This window comes from Rhodnius prolixus, unplaced genomic scaffold, assembly GCF_049639745.1.
Source record: "Rhodnius prolixus isolate KJV_2025 unplaced genomic scaffold, Rpr scaffold_3, whole genome shotgun sequence".
In the NCBI taxonomy this organism is placed as follows: domain Eukaryota; kingdom Metazoa; phylum Arthropoda; class Insecta; order Hemiptera; family Reduviidae; genus Rhodnius; species Rhodnius prolixus.
In genome coordinates, this window is record NW_027411603.1 from 43,572,502 (window position 1) to 43,589,754 (window position 17,253).

General features: G+C 30.2%; 2 protein-coding genes across 4 annotated transcripts; one reads left to right on the forward strand and one right to left on the reverse strand.

Moving 5' to 3' along the window:
• The first annotated feature begins 1,492 nt into the window (after window positions 1–1,492).
• LOC141452974 (uncharacterized) lies at window positions 1,493–4,824 on the forward strand. 2 transcript variants are annotated; one of them, XM_074125614.1, is made up of 4 exons: window positions 1,493–1,842; window positions 2,594–2,687; window positions 3,228–3,403; window positions 3,512–4,824. In XM_074125614.1, exons 1-4 carry the CDS (start codon window positions 1,737–1,739, stop codon window positions 4,798–4,800), a joined length of 1,665 nt encoding a protein of 554 aa, XP_073981715.1. In that variant the 5' UTR covers window positions 1,493–1,736; the 3' UTR covers window positions 4,801–4,824. The 2 variants fall into 2 exon arrangements, with proteins under 2 accessions (XP_073981715.1, XP_073981713.1); XM_074125612.1 differs by having other exon boundaries at window positions 1,494–1,842; window positions 3,228–4,824.
• A 1,189-nt stretch (window positions 4,825–6,013) lies between these two features.
• On the reverse strand, window positions 6,014–15,854 carry aft (cap methyltransferase 2). Of its 2 annotated transcripts, XM_074125602.1 has the most exons (12): window positions 15,275–15,852; window positions 14,241–14,399; window positions 13,909–14,067; window positions 11,145–11,339; window positions 10,845–10,956; window positions 9,533–9,840; window positions 9,250–9,411; window positions 8,974–9,156; window positions 8,118–8,287; window positions 7,818–8,046; window positions 7,548–7,710; window positions 6,014–6,262 (listed from the first exon to the last, which is right to left on the reverse strand). In XM_074125602.1, exons 1-12 carry the CDS (start codon window positions 15,392–15,394, stop codon window positions 6,171–6,173), a joined length of 2,052 nt encoding a protein of 683 aa, XP_073981703.1. In that variant the 5' UTR covers window positions 15,395–15,852; the 3' UTR covers window positions 6,014–6,170. The 2 variants fall into 2 exon arrangements, with proteins under 2 accessions (XP_073981703.1, XP_073981704.1); XM_074125603.1 differs by lacking the exons at window positions 6,014–6,262; window positions 7,548–7,710 and having other exon boundaries at window positions 7,866–8,046; window positions 8,122–8,287; window positions 15,275–15,854.
• Between the last annotated feature and the right edge of the window lie 1,399 nt (window positions 15,855–17,253).

Here is a 17,253-nt window from a genome sequence, read left to right on the forward strand (position 1 = left end):
AAAGGAAGATTGGGAATAACTTACAAAAAAAATAGAAACTTCTTTAAAAGTAGAGTTGGTAGGTTCACAGTACTGACGGCCCCTTTTTCGATATCAAACTTCAAGCATAACAGTCATGCAGGGAAGAATCTTTCATGCTCAAATAATTTTTTTTTATATTATTCAATAGTTTTTACTTTTTCGTAGTTCTATTGAGTGGAAATATTGCAATTGTTATACAGTGTTCATCGGAAGTACCCGTTTTAAGATCATCAGAGCCAAAAAAAAAAACGTTTGTTTCGATAAAGCGGGCACAACTCCAATTGTGGACATTTTATTTACTTAATCGCTGTCTTTCTAAAAAACTTTAAATTTACTCTTATTGGTAATGCAATGTTTTAGTACGCAATTGCACTTGTTACTTCCATCATACTAGTTACTCTTGACAACAGCTTATTTAAAATAAACGATAGCTTCATTCTAGGTTTTTCCATTTGGAGGGCTAGAGTAGAGTTAGAACTATGGTGCAAAATGAGGAAGGAGAAGAACTAAAAGACGTCGTCTCCCAAGATTTGAAGGTGGCTTTACGGGCACTACGATTCGTCCAGCCACGCACAATCAGAAAAGAAAAGCGCTCTATCAACGGTTTGCAAAGGATCACATTTTACGAAACTCTTGGTAGTGTTTAACAATTGCGCCAATTAATTCAAACTATGATAATTGTCCATGAACTTAATAACTTTTTTCAATAATTATTTCCTTATAATATAAACTTCCATAAAGTTTCTTCTTTATTCTATTTGCTTCCTTCCTTTATAAGCTCTATAAACATTTTAGCTTTCTCCCCTAGCTAGCACGCTGGCAATGTCCTTGAACATGTGTATTCCCTACCTGAAAAACGGAAACACAGGGACGAAATTATATTTTGTTAAAGCACTCTATAAGGTAAGTTAGCTATAAAAATTCTTCAACCAGAATTCTCTTTTCTAGATGAATTTTGCAGGTTTCTTGATTCTTTTCTTTTTGTTTTGCATTATCTTGAAAACGTTCTAACAGTTTTCTCTAAACTCCGAATGTTCTGTTTTCAATATTTTTCAAGGAAAATCCTTCCTAAAGCAGTTCTATTGGAGAAGTTGGCAAAAACTTGCATCTAAAGTGCTGTTTAAGTGTAATGTACAAACATTACTTTTGAAATACTAAAAACAATTCAATGCGGAAATAAAGTTCTAAATTTAAAGAAAATCTTTTGAGAGGAAAAAGTCATTGTGCTACATAAATAAACTTAGCAGTTTTTTTTAGATTTTTTAAACAGTTTAAAAAATTTCTTAGTAGGGATAGCTGTAGGAAAAATTAATGTGAACACTTGCACCAGGGCTTTAAACCTATTAACCTCAACTTTTATGTGATTCAAGAAGGGTGGGAATATCTTTAGAAAGACCCGTCTCAACAAATTGGCCCAGCTGTATCTTAGTAATAATATAGGCAAATAAAAAAATCCATAACAGCAATTATTTATTTCAAAAGCATGTAGTGTTTCTCGAATATCTCTTTATATCATAGACTTAGTACAATTTCTAAAGTAATTGCGATCCTAGGTTCGCAAACATAAATCACACAAACAATTATAATAATATATATTAATATAATAGCGATCCTATAAAATATGTAAATAACGTTTAAGCTTAGTATGTTACAATTTTTTGTTAAAACAAATGTAGTTATTTTAAATTCACTAAATAATATGAAGCAACAGTGTCATGGTTACGAATTTAAATTTATTATATGTTTCATCATTTTTTACTTTACTTTTTTTGAGTCAATTCTGTTCTAATGCAAATACAAAGACAGCGAAAAATATCAAAAGTAAGTGCACTTCAGGTATAAAATAATCTTTTAAATAAACTAATAATTTTCAGTATAAATATACTTTCTTTTTGCATTGAATAATCAACTTTCTTTAAATATGCTGGAGGAAAACTTTCAAAAGTAAAGCTGTTTCATTGCATTATTTTTAAGCAGATCGATTAAGTGAAGGTAGGTCTGTTAAATTGTTTTTACAAAAAAAAGCTTCATGTTTATAAACTGGGCGGATACAGAATCATTTTTTGCCAGGGTGAGGATAATAAAAATACATCGGAGAATTAAAAAGTTAAACAGAAAAATAAATGCAGGGGTAATTTTTCCAAGAATAAGTTTTGGCAGTTAGATCAATGCTAAATGTTAAGATGTAGTTACCAACTTATATTTTTATTTTTTAGAGAAATTAAAAATGTTCAATGTACAAATATTTGGAAAAAACATCCGCAAAACAATTGTTTTACAACAATTTTAAATAATGTATATACCTAGTTGTAATAAAAAAAAGGATCAAAACTGTTCTCATTTCTTCAACAAATTTCTAGTTAAGCCTTTACATAAATCGCATATTACGTTTTGTAAACTAAAGTAATTTAGACTAACAGAAAGGAAACTACAAAATTGCAATTTTTTTGAAAAGTAAACCCCACATTTTAAAAAATTCATTTTTGCTGCAATGGTATTTGTGCTGTTTGAAATTTATATTTGTGCTATTGAAATTTTTTTCTAATGTTTAAACGTAACTAATATGTTCCAGATAATAAGCTCACAGAGAAAGAAGAGTATTCTGTAGGAAAAACAAATGAAAAGATTTATGGCCAAAATCCCACTTTTGGCTTACAAGAACATAAGTACGAATGTATACTGTAACCAATTTTGATTTTGCTTGATAGATTTATTTTATATAATAAATAGAAATGCATGATTTTGAGGATTTCTGAATTTCATAGCTATTCGTACTAGTCAAAGAAGAGCGAGAAGTTAAAAATATCTGTACCAAAAGGCTTTTTTAAGGAACAAAAGGATTATTACCTTTGTACACTAGGGCGGAGACAGAATTCATCACATTGAAGGATTAAAAGTATGACAGAAAAAATAAATGCGGGGTTTAAAAGGCTTTAGCAAAATTTTGGGCACTAGAGTAACACGGGCTTCATAATTTTTTAGAGTTACACACACATACCGCGAATTCAATTATGTTCTACATAAATTATACCAATATTCAGAGATAAAATAGATATATTTATATAAAAGTTTCAGGACTATCCGGATGCATCCCAGTTGCTGATACAGAACATACCAATTAATTATTAGTGAAAATATAAAAGAAAATAAAACGAATTTCTCAGTTGCCAATCCTTTTTTAAGTTATTAACCGTACTTTTTTTCAGGAATCATGCGGAGGACTTCAAAGAATGCAACTGTCCAGCAAAATTTAGCAAACACATTCAAATTATTAATTTCTTGGAACCAATTGAAGATGACGTACAAGAAATCGCCGTAAAGAAAGATGAAAACTCCCCCAGTGGAAAACCAAAAAATAAATCAAAACGCACAGAATTCAAACGTAAAATTGCTGATAATTTTTTTTCATATTGTAACAAAGATGCTGATTTACTAAACAAGATTTATGATAGAATTTTGACAAAGTATTCGGATAATATAATTGTTTCAGAAGGTAAAATGAATGATACATCAAATGAAGGAGATAAAATTACATTGATGCAATTAGAAAATGAAAATACAGAATCAATGTCAAGACAGTTCAGGGAAAATCAGCGGAAAACAAAACCTTATTTAATAATTCATACAAATAAAATATACCCAACAAATTTAAATCATAATTTTGTTAAAAGAAGCACAGTACCCCAATTAGTTCCTTATTTTGATGATTACGGAATGATGATTTCTCCATCGGAAGAAGAGGCTGAGCTTGATGATGGATATGCCAATCATGCATTGTGGATAGAAAAAGCTGCAAGAAAAGTTAGATCTTCCAAACTTTTTCTAAAATCTGATCAAGAATCCATTAAAAATGAAATTAATGATCTAAACAGTGGTGTAAGAAATAACTTAATTGTCACAAAATTAAATGACAGACGATCTTCTAAAAATAAACATTGCTTAGTTAAAAAAGCGAAAAACTATTCGCCCTCTGACAAATTAAATGTTTCTGATCCGATAAATATGAATGAGAATTATAAATTAGCTCATCAAATTCCTGCTTTCTCTTATGATAATGCAGATAACCAAGGAAAAGTTTTTACTATACACTCGAGGAATAAACATCAATTAAATTTAAATAAGGAAGAAAGCGGTTATTTTTCATCCGATGTTGTCTTATTGCCTGATAAAGAAGAAACTAATTTCCGTCAGTACAATGGGTCTGTTATTGCAAACGGACGGAAAAGGAATAGGAAAGTTAAAAATCGGTACAACCACTCATGGCCAAGGTTTAAAGAAAACAAGCTGCACAGATTTAATGGCGGTAATTTACATCATAAAAAAATATCTGCAAGGTTTAAAAACAATCTACAGAAAAATGATAACAGTTTTAATAATCGTCCTCATCATTTATCAAATAAAAACGAAGAAGTAAATAACTCTAGAGAAACAAAAGATATGTGGAATAAACTTAACTTTTTTTCCACTCATAAGAATAATGGTGAAAATTATATAAATACTGCCTTAAATAAAAATACAATGTATGACAAAACTTTAGATAAAAAACTTGCAAATATTGTCGACGACAACAGGGTTTATCGTTCATATTCAAATGCATCACTAGTAGCTGATGAAAAGGGAACATGTCATAATAACCATGACTCTGCAGATCAAAATATAGCTGGAGAATTAACACCAGTCTATTCTATTCCATGTGAAAGGATATGTGAATATACCACGCCTGACTGCAAAAGTACACGTCGTTGCTTTTGTAAATTTACATTTCCTCAAAATAAATAATATAAATAACAACATTTTAATCAATTCTTGTTTTAGATATAAAGCAGTTCCATGCTAGTAGTAAATTCATTTTTTAAGTTTTGGCCCTGATATAAGAAAAAAATATTTTTCCTAAACAATAAGTTATCTGATATTTGCCGTAACTTTCTAACATTTTAAATGACAATATTACATTTCTCTGGTATTTTTTTAAAATATATATTTATATATATGTGTATATTAAGATAAAGTTAGAGATTTATTTTGCAGTTGAGGTTTCTTTTTGCTTCAGATTTGTCTGTTCACCCTTAAAAGACTTTCCATAAAATCAGTTATAACATAGCGGTATTTTTATCGTAAGTGAAATGATTTCTAAAGGCAGTATTAAGCAGAGTTATCCACTCACAAACAACCTACTATTTGCTAAAAAAAATTTCTTCTCTGAAAAACCTCCAAAAAACGTATTTCGAAACCTTTTTCAAAAAATTATTATTGACTAAAGAAAGTTAAAAGGTTAAAAGTCTTAGTATAAACTTCTCAACAAAAAAGTTTAAAAGCAAAATCCCTACAAGAACAATCAATAAACAAATTTATAAAAATTATGAAGTGATTTTCAGGAAAAAACCACAAAACACAGGAAAATCTATTTGAGAAAGTACTGAATCATATTTCCAGTTGACCTAATTGGACCAAAACAATTTCTGGTGCTCTTGTTGGCTCCAGAAAGAAATAAAACATTTAAATTTTGTGCAATGTTTCCCACCAACTGCTTCCACTCCAGTCTTGAGTGTTGCAGTTCATATAGGTTTCTGAAAACCGCAGTCATAAAACTTTTTGTATTGTCATGACCATGTTTCCAGAGTCTGGCCATCAATCGAATTTACTGGGCTCGCAAGCTTCATTACCAGCTTAAATTACCAGAGGGGACAGGGAATGTGACACTCTAATAATCATCTGTCGCACCGTCTTAATGCCCGCAAAAGTAAGAAAATATTACACAAGTGAGTTTGTTGTGATAAATGAACTTTCGCCTCCAGGCATCCCTAGCTGGAAAGGTCCTGAAGCAGAGGAAAACAATAATAGCACTTTAGTCTGACCTAAAATTATGTCAGCTTCAAATTAGTTCACTTACTTCATACTACATTTGTAATCTAAATGACTCAAGGTCAGTTGAAATCTCTTGAAAACCGTAAACGTTAAAGAATATAAATACGTTAGAAAAATAAAGACATCCTAAAATTACATTTGTTTTTATTTAGACATACATATATACATAAATTTGATACAAAAAACACGACTTTCTACGCAATATCTCCTCGTGAAGGGTGATAATTTCAGCGACATTCAACATGCTTAACACATTCATAAACTGAAATCATTCATCTGTTTTATTATTCCTTTAAAAGTGAAGCTATTATATGAAGCGACGATAACTGTAGAACTGCATGATTAATTGTCGTTATGCATTTATAAAATTCTTCACCTAAAAAGAAATAACTGTAATAGATTACTCACCTCCTTTTTTTATTTCCCTATGTAATCATTCTTGTACACTGAATGTTCTTAATTAATAGTTTCTTTAATTAAATGATAAAACCTAAGCGTATCCCTTCTCTTATTAATATATAAGTGATTATTACTGTTATTAATATTATTATTATTACTATTGTAATTATACTACTTGTAGATCTGGGAAACCAGAGATCTAGTCACTCAGCTAATCTCTTTTCTTGTAGCCATTCACCACAAAAACTGTATTTGATGTAAGAATCGAGCAATAACATTAAATCTGTTGAACAGGAACACTACAGAATCGCATTTCTGTGCTTCTCTGCATAAGACAATGTACACTTCCCAGAATCAAATATAAAGAACAAACAATAAGACTAAATTGTGTTTAAACATTCTAGCGTACCAGGATTTCTATTTTAGCAAACAAAAATGGCTGAAAAAAACTAAAAATAATAATAAAACAGATCACTATATTCTTTAATTTAACTGGTAATCCAAGAGAAATTGAGAATTTATGGTTGTTGCAATGGTTACTTCTTTTTAAGATATGAATCTAAATTTTCTAGTGTCTGCTACAGCGGAGCAGATTAAGGTAAAAGACTAAACAGTCGTTATCTCAATTCCATATAATATTAAGATTAAGAGAGAAGAATCCGCAAGAGGATCACTCAATTAAAAAGTAATTATTAGTAAAAAAAAAAATAATAATAATAATAACAGTACTCTTGGCAACTCCAATAGTTAAAAGATTAATACTAATGAGAAGTGCACAATTTGTAATATGAATTTGAAAGAAATCTATTTCTTTATTCATTATTTCTACCCAATTTATTATGCATGTGGAAAACATTCAAAAGGTTTGGAAATTAATGTAAAGAGGTGCTTTCTTCGATTTCTTATAAGTGTTGTTGAAAACTGAGTGTTAAGAAATACTTCAATGAAGACATTATCTAAGATGAGTGATTACGTCATTTACGTGATTTACTTTACGTGAAAAAAAGAATTTTTTTTATGTTTTGTTAAATGATCGAGCTATTTGTTGTAATTTTTTCGGTAGAAATGTATTTCATTTTATGTGTCAACTCTTTATAATGCAATGGAAGGTTCTTTTTCTTTTTATAAAATAATAAAGTTAATTAAAATAAAGTTAATAAAGTTCCTTCCAGTCAATAAAGTTCCTTCCAGCTCAGATGTATGAGCACAGCCTAAACCAAAACAAATTGTTATCTTTCTAATAAAATAAATTAATAACTTACGATACAATTCTTTAATAGAGACCAACGTTACTATTGTTGAATCGGTTCCTCGTAAAGTTAACAAAGTCTCAAGTATTTGTTGGAATAATGAACTTCCAGTTAAATTTTTCAGTTTATGAAATATTATTGTATAGCCATAAACATTGGGATCTACGAAACCAACCTGTACAAACATTTTCATTTTAATTTTTCTGGCGTTTAATGAGCTTTTTTAATTAAAGCATGAAGAAACATAAAAATCAGTTTAAAAGTTTGAATTTACATACTCACATTAGAAAAAAGTGTTCCCAAAATAAACACAATACCAACATTGAACTGAGTAAGTAGCGGAAAGTTGTAAACAAAAAGAGTATCGTCACATTTCATATCATTCAAAACGTTTAAGAAATGTTGCACTGCTTCTAACTTTCTATTGTTACCATTCTTTATCCAACTTGTTGAAGGATCAATGAAGTTTACAACATAATGTTGGCTGGAAGGATAAGCATCTGACGACCAACTGTAAAGAATCTTATGGTTTTATTACCTTTTTGCATATATAAGATCTGAAAGAATGGACAGGTTACATACCTACATGTATAGTGTTGAAAATTACTATATGAATTCACATCCTTCAAGCTTATTTCATTTTCTAGAGTAGTTCTGATTTCAAGCAATGTTCTCATACAAAATACTGAACTGCTTACATAATCTATTACTCTACCTGTCTTGATTGCTATTACTTTATCGAAATCGGCTTCCTACAAAATAAAACACGCTTAGACTTTGTTTATCTAGATGTGCTTTCACTATAACTCCTTAACAAAACCTTCCAGTTTAAAAAGTAAAGTTTAAGGGTTGACAAAAGATACACAAATCAGCAGTTGATGATCAACACTTATACAACTGTCACTATTAATAAACATTCAAATAGGAAATAAGTATGGACCAAAACAGAATTGACGAATTAAAGGTTTTTTTGAGTTTAGACGATATTAGAATAAGACTTCCAAAAAATACAGGAGTTGTTTAAACGAGTTTAGGTAGGAGCTAAGACGCAAAATCAAGCAAAGTGACCGATAATTCAAATAGAGTGTGCATATATTATGCAATGCAGACATAGTTATGAGTAAATGGGCACAATTACGCCAAAAGAAGGACAAAGGTACTTTCTACGCAAAAAGAATAATGGTATGTAGGAAATTAGTACGGAAAACGAATGTTCCTTTGAGCCGACGACTGGATAACACAACAAAAGGAAAAAGCATGGCAGTGAATATGCCTTCTATTTGAGGTATGCTTGGAAAAAGATGGGAGATATACGGCAAGCAGATTTTCTGGCAGAGACTAATGAACGAGATTTACTGAGCAAATAAACGAAGAAGAAAAATTGTTTATTATCCGGTTTTAAAAAATAATACAAATTAAAATAATTGAATGAAATTACTTCACATCCAAACCCATTTATCCATAGAACATCAGATTCCAACCAACTAGAACTAGAGATCCCCTCAAGTTTTGACTTTAATCCTCTTAATACAGTTTCCTGGTTAAGATTAGGTGTTAATACTTTCTCAGAAAATGTGTAGTCTTCATTTTTCGGAAAATACATTAACGACGATTTGCACAACTGTGAAGATTAAAAAATAAATAGATAAATAATAAAGATTAGAATTATCATAAAGTAAATATAAGTTTTTCGAAGACAGTAAATTATACTTACAATATAATTTTGTACTACACATTGTTCAGGAAGTATTGGTAAAATATTACAGTCTGCAATAAGTTTTTTTGCAACTGAGTGGCGGATTCTTTTTATAATAATTCTATGTTTTTTACTTATTTTACATTCAAACAATCTTATATTTCTAAGTATAGCTGACACCTTAAAAAAAAAAAATTAACGTCATTTATGCAAAACAAATCCAAACCTTTCATTAGTTCTTATCAAATGACATCTTTTTCTTTATATTGCTAACAAATTATTAGTTGTATTTTAAACGTACCTGTCGAAATTTGAAGAATTTGGTACATTCAATTATTGTACTTATAAACGGTGGAGGTATATCGCATAAAGGAAAAATTACTTTAGGTTCCGTTAATCTGTCATAATTACTAATCAGATGATCTAATAAGGGAAGTAAATGGTCTTTTCCAATGAAGTCAAGACACACTACATATACTTCGGAATTTCCTTCTTTGCTACAAACAGGCTTAATTATATGTACAGAATTAAATGAACAGCGAAGCATGTACAAAAGACAAACAGTTTGGCATTCAAAAATTGTGAATATTTTTAAAACAAAATTTCCACCTAGAAAAAAAGAAGAATATTATTAAGGTACTAATTTATTAGGATGATTAAATATTAAGATAAGATTTAAGAGATTGCCCATTAATTTTAAATTTATGACCAAAACTTAAATGGAATTATCATCTGTAAAATTGATATAAACGAACTCAAAAATATTTTGAAATGTTTGGAAATTTTGTGGATCTAATGTTAGTTGTTAGAACAAAGTTGTCTTATAGTGCAGTAAACTGGAGGATTAAGACCAGCAGATGAATGCAACAGATGGAGTGACAATACTAGAAACGTCAATTTCTTGGACAGCCGGCGTTCTAAAAGAGCCAAGTCTGCTGAAGGTTAGTTAAGGATTGTTTGGAGATCCTAAAAAGAATTACACATAAAGTAAGCTCTTTCTTATCGGCTTTCGAGTTAAAGGTGAAATGAGACGGAAGATCGCTTTGCGCGAAAGAAGTCCAACCGAGCTTCCGTGACTCGATTTCGATGTGGCATTGCGCAATGACTCATAAGTACATTCTTCAAAGAGGAGGACACTGGAAGCTGTAAAAGTGTTAGTTACAAATTCTAGGCAGCAGAATAAGTTTGTTTATGGGATATTCGCAGCAAATAATTACTAATCAGATGATCTAATCCATTAAGGATAGGTTCTTGGGATGATCTGAGGGGGCCACAAAACTGACGAAAAAGTGCACTTCATAGACCTAAAACGAAACATGTTAGGTATTGTCAGGAAGAGGAAACAGCACTCAGTAGTAGGTCAGAGTGCAGAGGGTTTGGTATGGCTAAAAGTTCTAGAGCAGAAAAACTCATAGCTTCATACATTGCTCAGGAACCTTTCGCTAGACTTCTAAGTTGAACATAGGAAGGCATATTTAATCTTACGAAGGGTGCTTCAATAGATCTTTTGGGACGTAGAGGCTTGAGCCTACGTAAATTGAATATAAAATACACATTGACTTCATGTTTTGTCACTTACTAAAATTAGAGCAATGTATTAAAATAATAATTACCTTTTTCTAAAATACTCAAGGCAACTACCGTTTCACAGTATTGCAAAGATGCAACCTGAGCTTCTTGTTCAGCAGGATCCGTCTGACAATCCACACTACCATCAGCGGTTATCTATAACGGCAATTTCAGGGAGAAAAAAAATAATAAGCCACATACAAATTAAGCTGCAACTTTTAAAAAATTAAAACAGAAAACAGTTTCTTAATAGCTACTTTCAATATCTTAATGTACACAAAGGGCTGATGAAAGAGTTTATTAATTCCAATCAAATAAAGCTCTATGAGACAAAACAAACTTACTAAATGAATTGGCTTCATCAGTTCTGCTTTGTGTATAAGATGAATGAGATTTTCTTTCTTTTTAATGTTACCAGTGAAATCTGCTCCAAAACACCATTTCTCCAGGGTATGAACAATAAACCTATCATCGTTTATCATATAAACAAATTCATTTCCTTCAAAATATGGATTTAACGAAGAAGCGAGCCAATTCCACTAAAAAAATAAATTAGTGAATAAATTTGGATTAGCAGAAGCAACATTTACATTAAAATTCCTTAGTTATTTAAATTAGTAGCGTTCTCCTTTAGAAGATTTCTTGAGAGATCTTTCACTTTTGTAAATATCCTCAGCAAAAACTATAGTTCGACCATAATCTTTTCATAATTCTCAGAGAATTCTAGTTAACATACATATATTCGTGGAGCTCACTAAAATTAGAAATCCACTACCATAACATACTGTACACTGTACCCAAAAACTAGTTTTGAACCCAACTTCTTCATGAATTAATTGAAATTTATAAAGGAGAAAAAATGTCAGTTTAAAAGAATGTAAACCTTATCTAAAGACACGGCGAGCTATTTAAACTAGATTTTATGTTACTAGCTCACTTGGAATGAGTTTAGAGGTTATCTTTAGAGAGTTTTTTAATTCACTTTGTATGGGTGTCCTGTATCATCAGCGGTCAATTTAAGAAAAAGAATGTTCAATTGAAACAGTTCTAATAAATAAAAAAATGTACCAAGAACCAGAGATGGGCACTGATTAAAAATACAATTTAATCAAAAATTTAATTGATTACATTTTTTTAAAATTTTATTCAGAATTTAATCGCCGAAATAATTCGGACAATTAATTAGTGAACTAAATTTCAATTTCAACTGTTAATCAAACTAAAAAAAATTATGATTAAATCTGAAAATGTAATTGAACTTTAATTTTAATCACCGAATCAATTTAATTTCAATCGTTAATTAAATTGATTTTATCACTCACTCACTGTATGTCTTTTCATCTAATGATCAAACCACGTTACGGCGAAGCCCTCTTTCTAAGTATCTCCAACAAAAACTTTTCGATTAATTGTTTTCAGACTTAGACTTCACAAGTGTACGAACCAAGATAGGTCCACCCTTACACACTCATTTAAGTGTTGGTGACTCACTACACCTACTTAGGACCATCTTATACTCTCATTTTACGAGAGTTTAAATATGGTTTTCTAAACTTCCATTTAGATATTTTAAGGTTTCTCTACCTCGTAAGTATTTAATTATTAAATTTCTACAAACTTCCAATAAGAAATAAAATCAATACACCAAAAGTGCAAAAGCAAAGAAAGGCTTTTTCTGTAATTCACAATGAATTTGCCAAACGGATTCATTTTAAGCTGATCTAACAGCGTACTTATCCTTAAATGTCTGGCTTGTAATTTTTTCCTAATTAATCAAGTAATTTTCTTAATTAATTAAATTGTTTTGTTCACAGAGAATGTGTCGCACCCTATCAACATTATTATTTATTTTATCTCTTTTTTCATTTTATTAAGCAATTCTAAGTTACAATCAAATTCAATTATATTCGTAATTACGGTAAGAAAAAGTCATGTGACTGTTAATAACAGATTCTTTTCATGGAAAGTAAAGTGAAACTGTCGAATGTTGGCGAAAACTATTCGAAAACGATCATAACTCATGAAACATTTCTTGAAAATTGAGAATGATTTTTTTTTTTAAATAATTTGACATCATTTTTTTTCAATATCTACGTAAGATTAATATTATCTCAAAAATAAATAAAAAAATAAAAAATGAATAGTTATTAGAAAATAATGAAAGATTTAGGAAAATAAGTGAAAGTTATTGGAAGCACCATTGTTAATATGTTTTGATCAGCCATGAACAGATTTCATTGGGCGGGGCGTGTGTAACCTAGACATGGGCGTGACCCGCCCACAGTCTGAAACATTATGATTGGGCAATACTTTAAACCTATTAATTTCAATTAAATAAGTAATTTTTTCAAAAAAATCAACATTTCTCCCATAGGTATTTGATAAACTTTTGAATTAAGAAAGAAAGAAAAATCCCTTTAAAATACGAGAAATAACATTCCTTATGGAATGATACTTTATATTTTACATAATTATCGTTAACAGAAACAAAAAAGTTGAGAATTTGTATTGTTTGATCGTAAAATAGATTATAGAGAAATGGGCATACTGCAGACTTGTAAGCCGCCATTACTTAGGCTACAAGCTAACTTTGTACTCCTTCCGGTGGAGAACTCTAGTGGAAATTTCTGTAAACATAAATGCAGTTTTACATTCACATTTAACCATGTTGACGACTCAGTAGACTTATATAGGACTATCTTACACTCACATTTAACCATGTTGACACTCACTAAACTTATCTAGGATCATCCAACAACTATATTTAACCATTTTGACGACTCATTCTTATATGGAACTATCTTACACTCACATTTATACATGTTGATCAATCACTAGACCTATATAATTCCACCTTTCCTCACATTTAACCATGTTGGTGACTCACTAGACTCATATAGAACTACCTTACACTCACACTTAACCATGTTGACGACTCACTAGCTTATATAGGACCATCCTTCAACTATTGTCAAAGTTGTGGTTAAAAAATGTTATCACTTAAATTTTTGCCAAGGACCCCCTAGGTAATGTCTATCATCAATATAGTCGCCAAATCAACACTCATTGCGTCAATTATTATTCGAACATCTTAACGAAAAATACTACCTTCAAAACAGGATGATGAAGTTTTAAGAAGTGATTCAATGATGTAACAAAGGCTCCAGGTGCTTCACATAGATGAAGTGAATTGAAATTATCATTCTCAACAGCAGACTGAGGAATTAAACAGAACTCACTCAATATTTCATAAAATTTACACCAAGCCTGAAATCAGATTTTATTTGAATAACAGTTTACAAGAAATAACTAGAAAGAAAATAATATGTAACGACTAATATGAAAACTACTACAATAATTTCTATTAACTCCAACTATCACAAATTCTAAATATTTGACAAAAAAAGTTAATTTTAATTTAATGGAAATAATTTTATTACCTGTGTTAATAATTCTGGTTTCAGCTTTTTTAAGGATCTGATTACTTCTCCAGCTCGATTCGTGAGTCGTGTATGATTGTGCCATTTTTGTAAATTATAATTATTTAATTTTCCTTTAACTCTATTGAGATCTTCTTTCAGTTCATTCAGTTCTTCAATCTAGGCGTTTATAGGTTTTAATAAGTTCGAATAAAAAGGAGTACAATATTAAAACATGAAAACTAACTTTCTGATTAATGAATACAGTAACGAAGTCTAATCCATTATCGTTAATTCAATTAAATCTATGCCTGAATTCCAATAAAATTATATTGCAATAAATTTAATAAAAAAGAGCTTATTTAAGTCATTTGAGTAACTTCCAAAATGAAAATAATTATCTGCATTAGAACTACTTGTTTAAGCCATTAAGATATAGTTCCCAAGATTATACAACTGGTGTAATTGACTCTTCATCATCAGTCTGCATTTGACATTGTTTGCTAAAACTTCATGACTTCACATAAGAATTCTCATATTACCCTACTACAAAAACAGATATATTGTTTAAATGCGTAACCTTCAAACGTAGATCAAATAATACTGGGCACCTGAATAGTAGTCTTGTATTCAGCATTTTTACCCAACTTACGTCTACAAATTATAGTTGCAAAAAACCCGATTAATCGGGCCTAAAGGAAAAGCCATTATTAGCGAGATGTTTACAATTATGAGCATTAAGAACAAGAATAATAAATTACTGTTCATTATTTTTGGTGACTGAATCATAGTTTCAATAGGATGAAAAATTAATGCCAGTTTCAGTCATTAAAAACTTTAATATGCCGAGCATTTGACATAGGGACCAGGTCATCTTCAGGGCTAATTTACAATATACTGTTTACATCATTAGAGGGTTGGTGTCTTCTGTCTTGTCTGTTCATGGACTGAATGTGATCGGTCTTAATGATCCTCTAATGATGTAAAACAAGATATACTGAAAAGAAAGCATTATACACAGGCATGCTATTCGAACAATATATAAAAGATACTACCTTCCAAGGATCGGACTTAAACAAATTATCAAATTTGATTTTATAAGTTAACGTATCTTCCAAACTAAATTTCTTTGAAAAAATATCGGCTACGTTCCTGTTGATATAATCGGAATCCATAATGACGGATTTATAAGTCCAAAATGGTTATTTCTATTAGACAATACCATAGAATGGTACATCTTCTTCACATAATACTTTCTGTTTTCATCGATGATCTCTCAGAAAAAAAACACATTATAGTGCAAACTGTCGTGTGCTGGTTTTCACGATTGACAATTCACTTGGTTGGATTATTATACTAAATTAAGTGTTAGGCTGAGGTATCACTAGTGTTATAAATAAATCAGTTAAGGTTACGTTTTATTTTTGTATGTCCCGCCTTAAACTGGAAAGCACTTCTAGCTTCTAGCAAGTTTTTGACCTTCATTTTTAGTTTAGTTACTAAAACGTCACAGTTTTTGAGATTTGAGCTTGAACATATTCATTTTTCTGTAGAAGTGTATGAGGAAAAATATCTAGTTATAGAAGGACGGCACAAGAAAACGCCAAGCTTAGGCCAGGATAGTTCATAAATGCACTTCTCAAGAGCTTGTGTCTTGAGTTATAAATTATGAAATACAATAGAATATGATACGTTAGTCCAGTGTTTAGTGGGCAAAATCTTTATTTTAATTTAAAGAAGTTAATTTATTCATATTAGCTTTAAATACTTGATATTCCACTTTTTTTTCGGCGCATCGATTGCCTTGGTTATTAGCGCCCCTCACTATTTAAATAAATTCAAGAGCGGTAATGTTCAAGAGATGAGCACTAACAGTTGTGAATGAGTTTATGAAACCATATTCTATAAATCCAGTTCATTATTTATTTAAAAAATGACTAATTTTAATTACCACAAGAAACAAAACAAGGAATTCTTGCCGGTTCCAAATGAATCATGTGTAATTGTTTCTTACCCTCAATTCAAACAAGTCATCTACAACAAATAGGATATGTTCTATCTTCATTTTTATTTTTTTTAGTGAATATCTAAGATCATTGACGAAAGGATGTTTGAGGACATTGACGTCAATCTGAAGTACTTCTTTACTAAATAGATCCACTTTTTTGAGATTTTCTAGAAAATGGCCCCAGCTTATATTTAAAATTGAATTATTCGTCGTGGCACGCATTTTTTACTGTTTCTAACCAGTTTCGGATTCTCATTCGGTATCAGGGATTGATTCTTCTTGTTTGAAGAAGATTGGTGCGTTTACCTTCCACTTTGTTTGTGCCGTACGCTATTAGTACTGCGGACCGAACTACATTTTCAAAAGAACACATCAAACATTGTTTCACGTACTCGTATAAGTCTATCACTCTTATTTGAACAAATTTTCCGCGAAAATTCGATTCAGGGCATTTGTGGGAGGCGGGGTGAATGGTCTTCTCTCGAAAGTACTATTTCAGCTAATTGAGTGGTTATAAGTTATATAAATTATAAAGAAGGGTTAAATGTGTGCTTTTGTCATCATCTTTTTATTAATTACAATTTTAATGCAAATAACTATTCTTTTCTCAAAAGAGTATCCTATATATATGACAATGGATGACATTCATTAAATTATTTTCAATTATATAACATATTAAGTTAAGAAATAATTTTTCCCATTCCTCAGTACTGAGAAAAAATAAAATAAAATTATTTTTAACAGCCCTCAAAACAGTGACCTGCTTGTATTCAGTTATTACATTAAATACATAAATTAAATTATATTTAATTTATTTTGTTTCTATTAAATAATTTGTTTTATCTTCTATTAGCAAAAAAGCACCAGTAGATCTTGAGGGTCGTAGTACATCATCCTCAACATAAAATAAGCATTTATTTGACATTTTTAATACAAAACCCATCAAAAATTAAAAAAAAAAAAACTGCTAGTAATTTATAAATACATTCAGAATGTATAAATATATTCATGAGTTACTTAAATCAA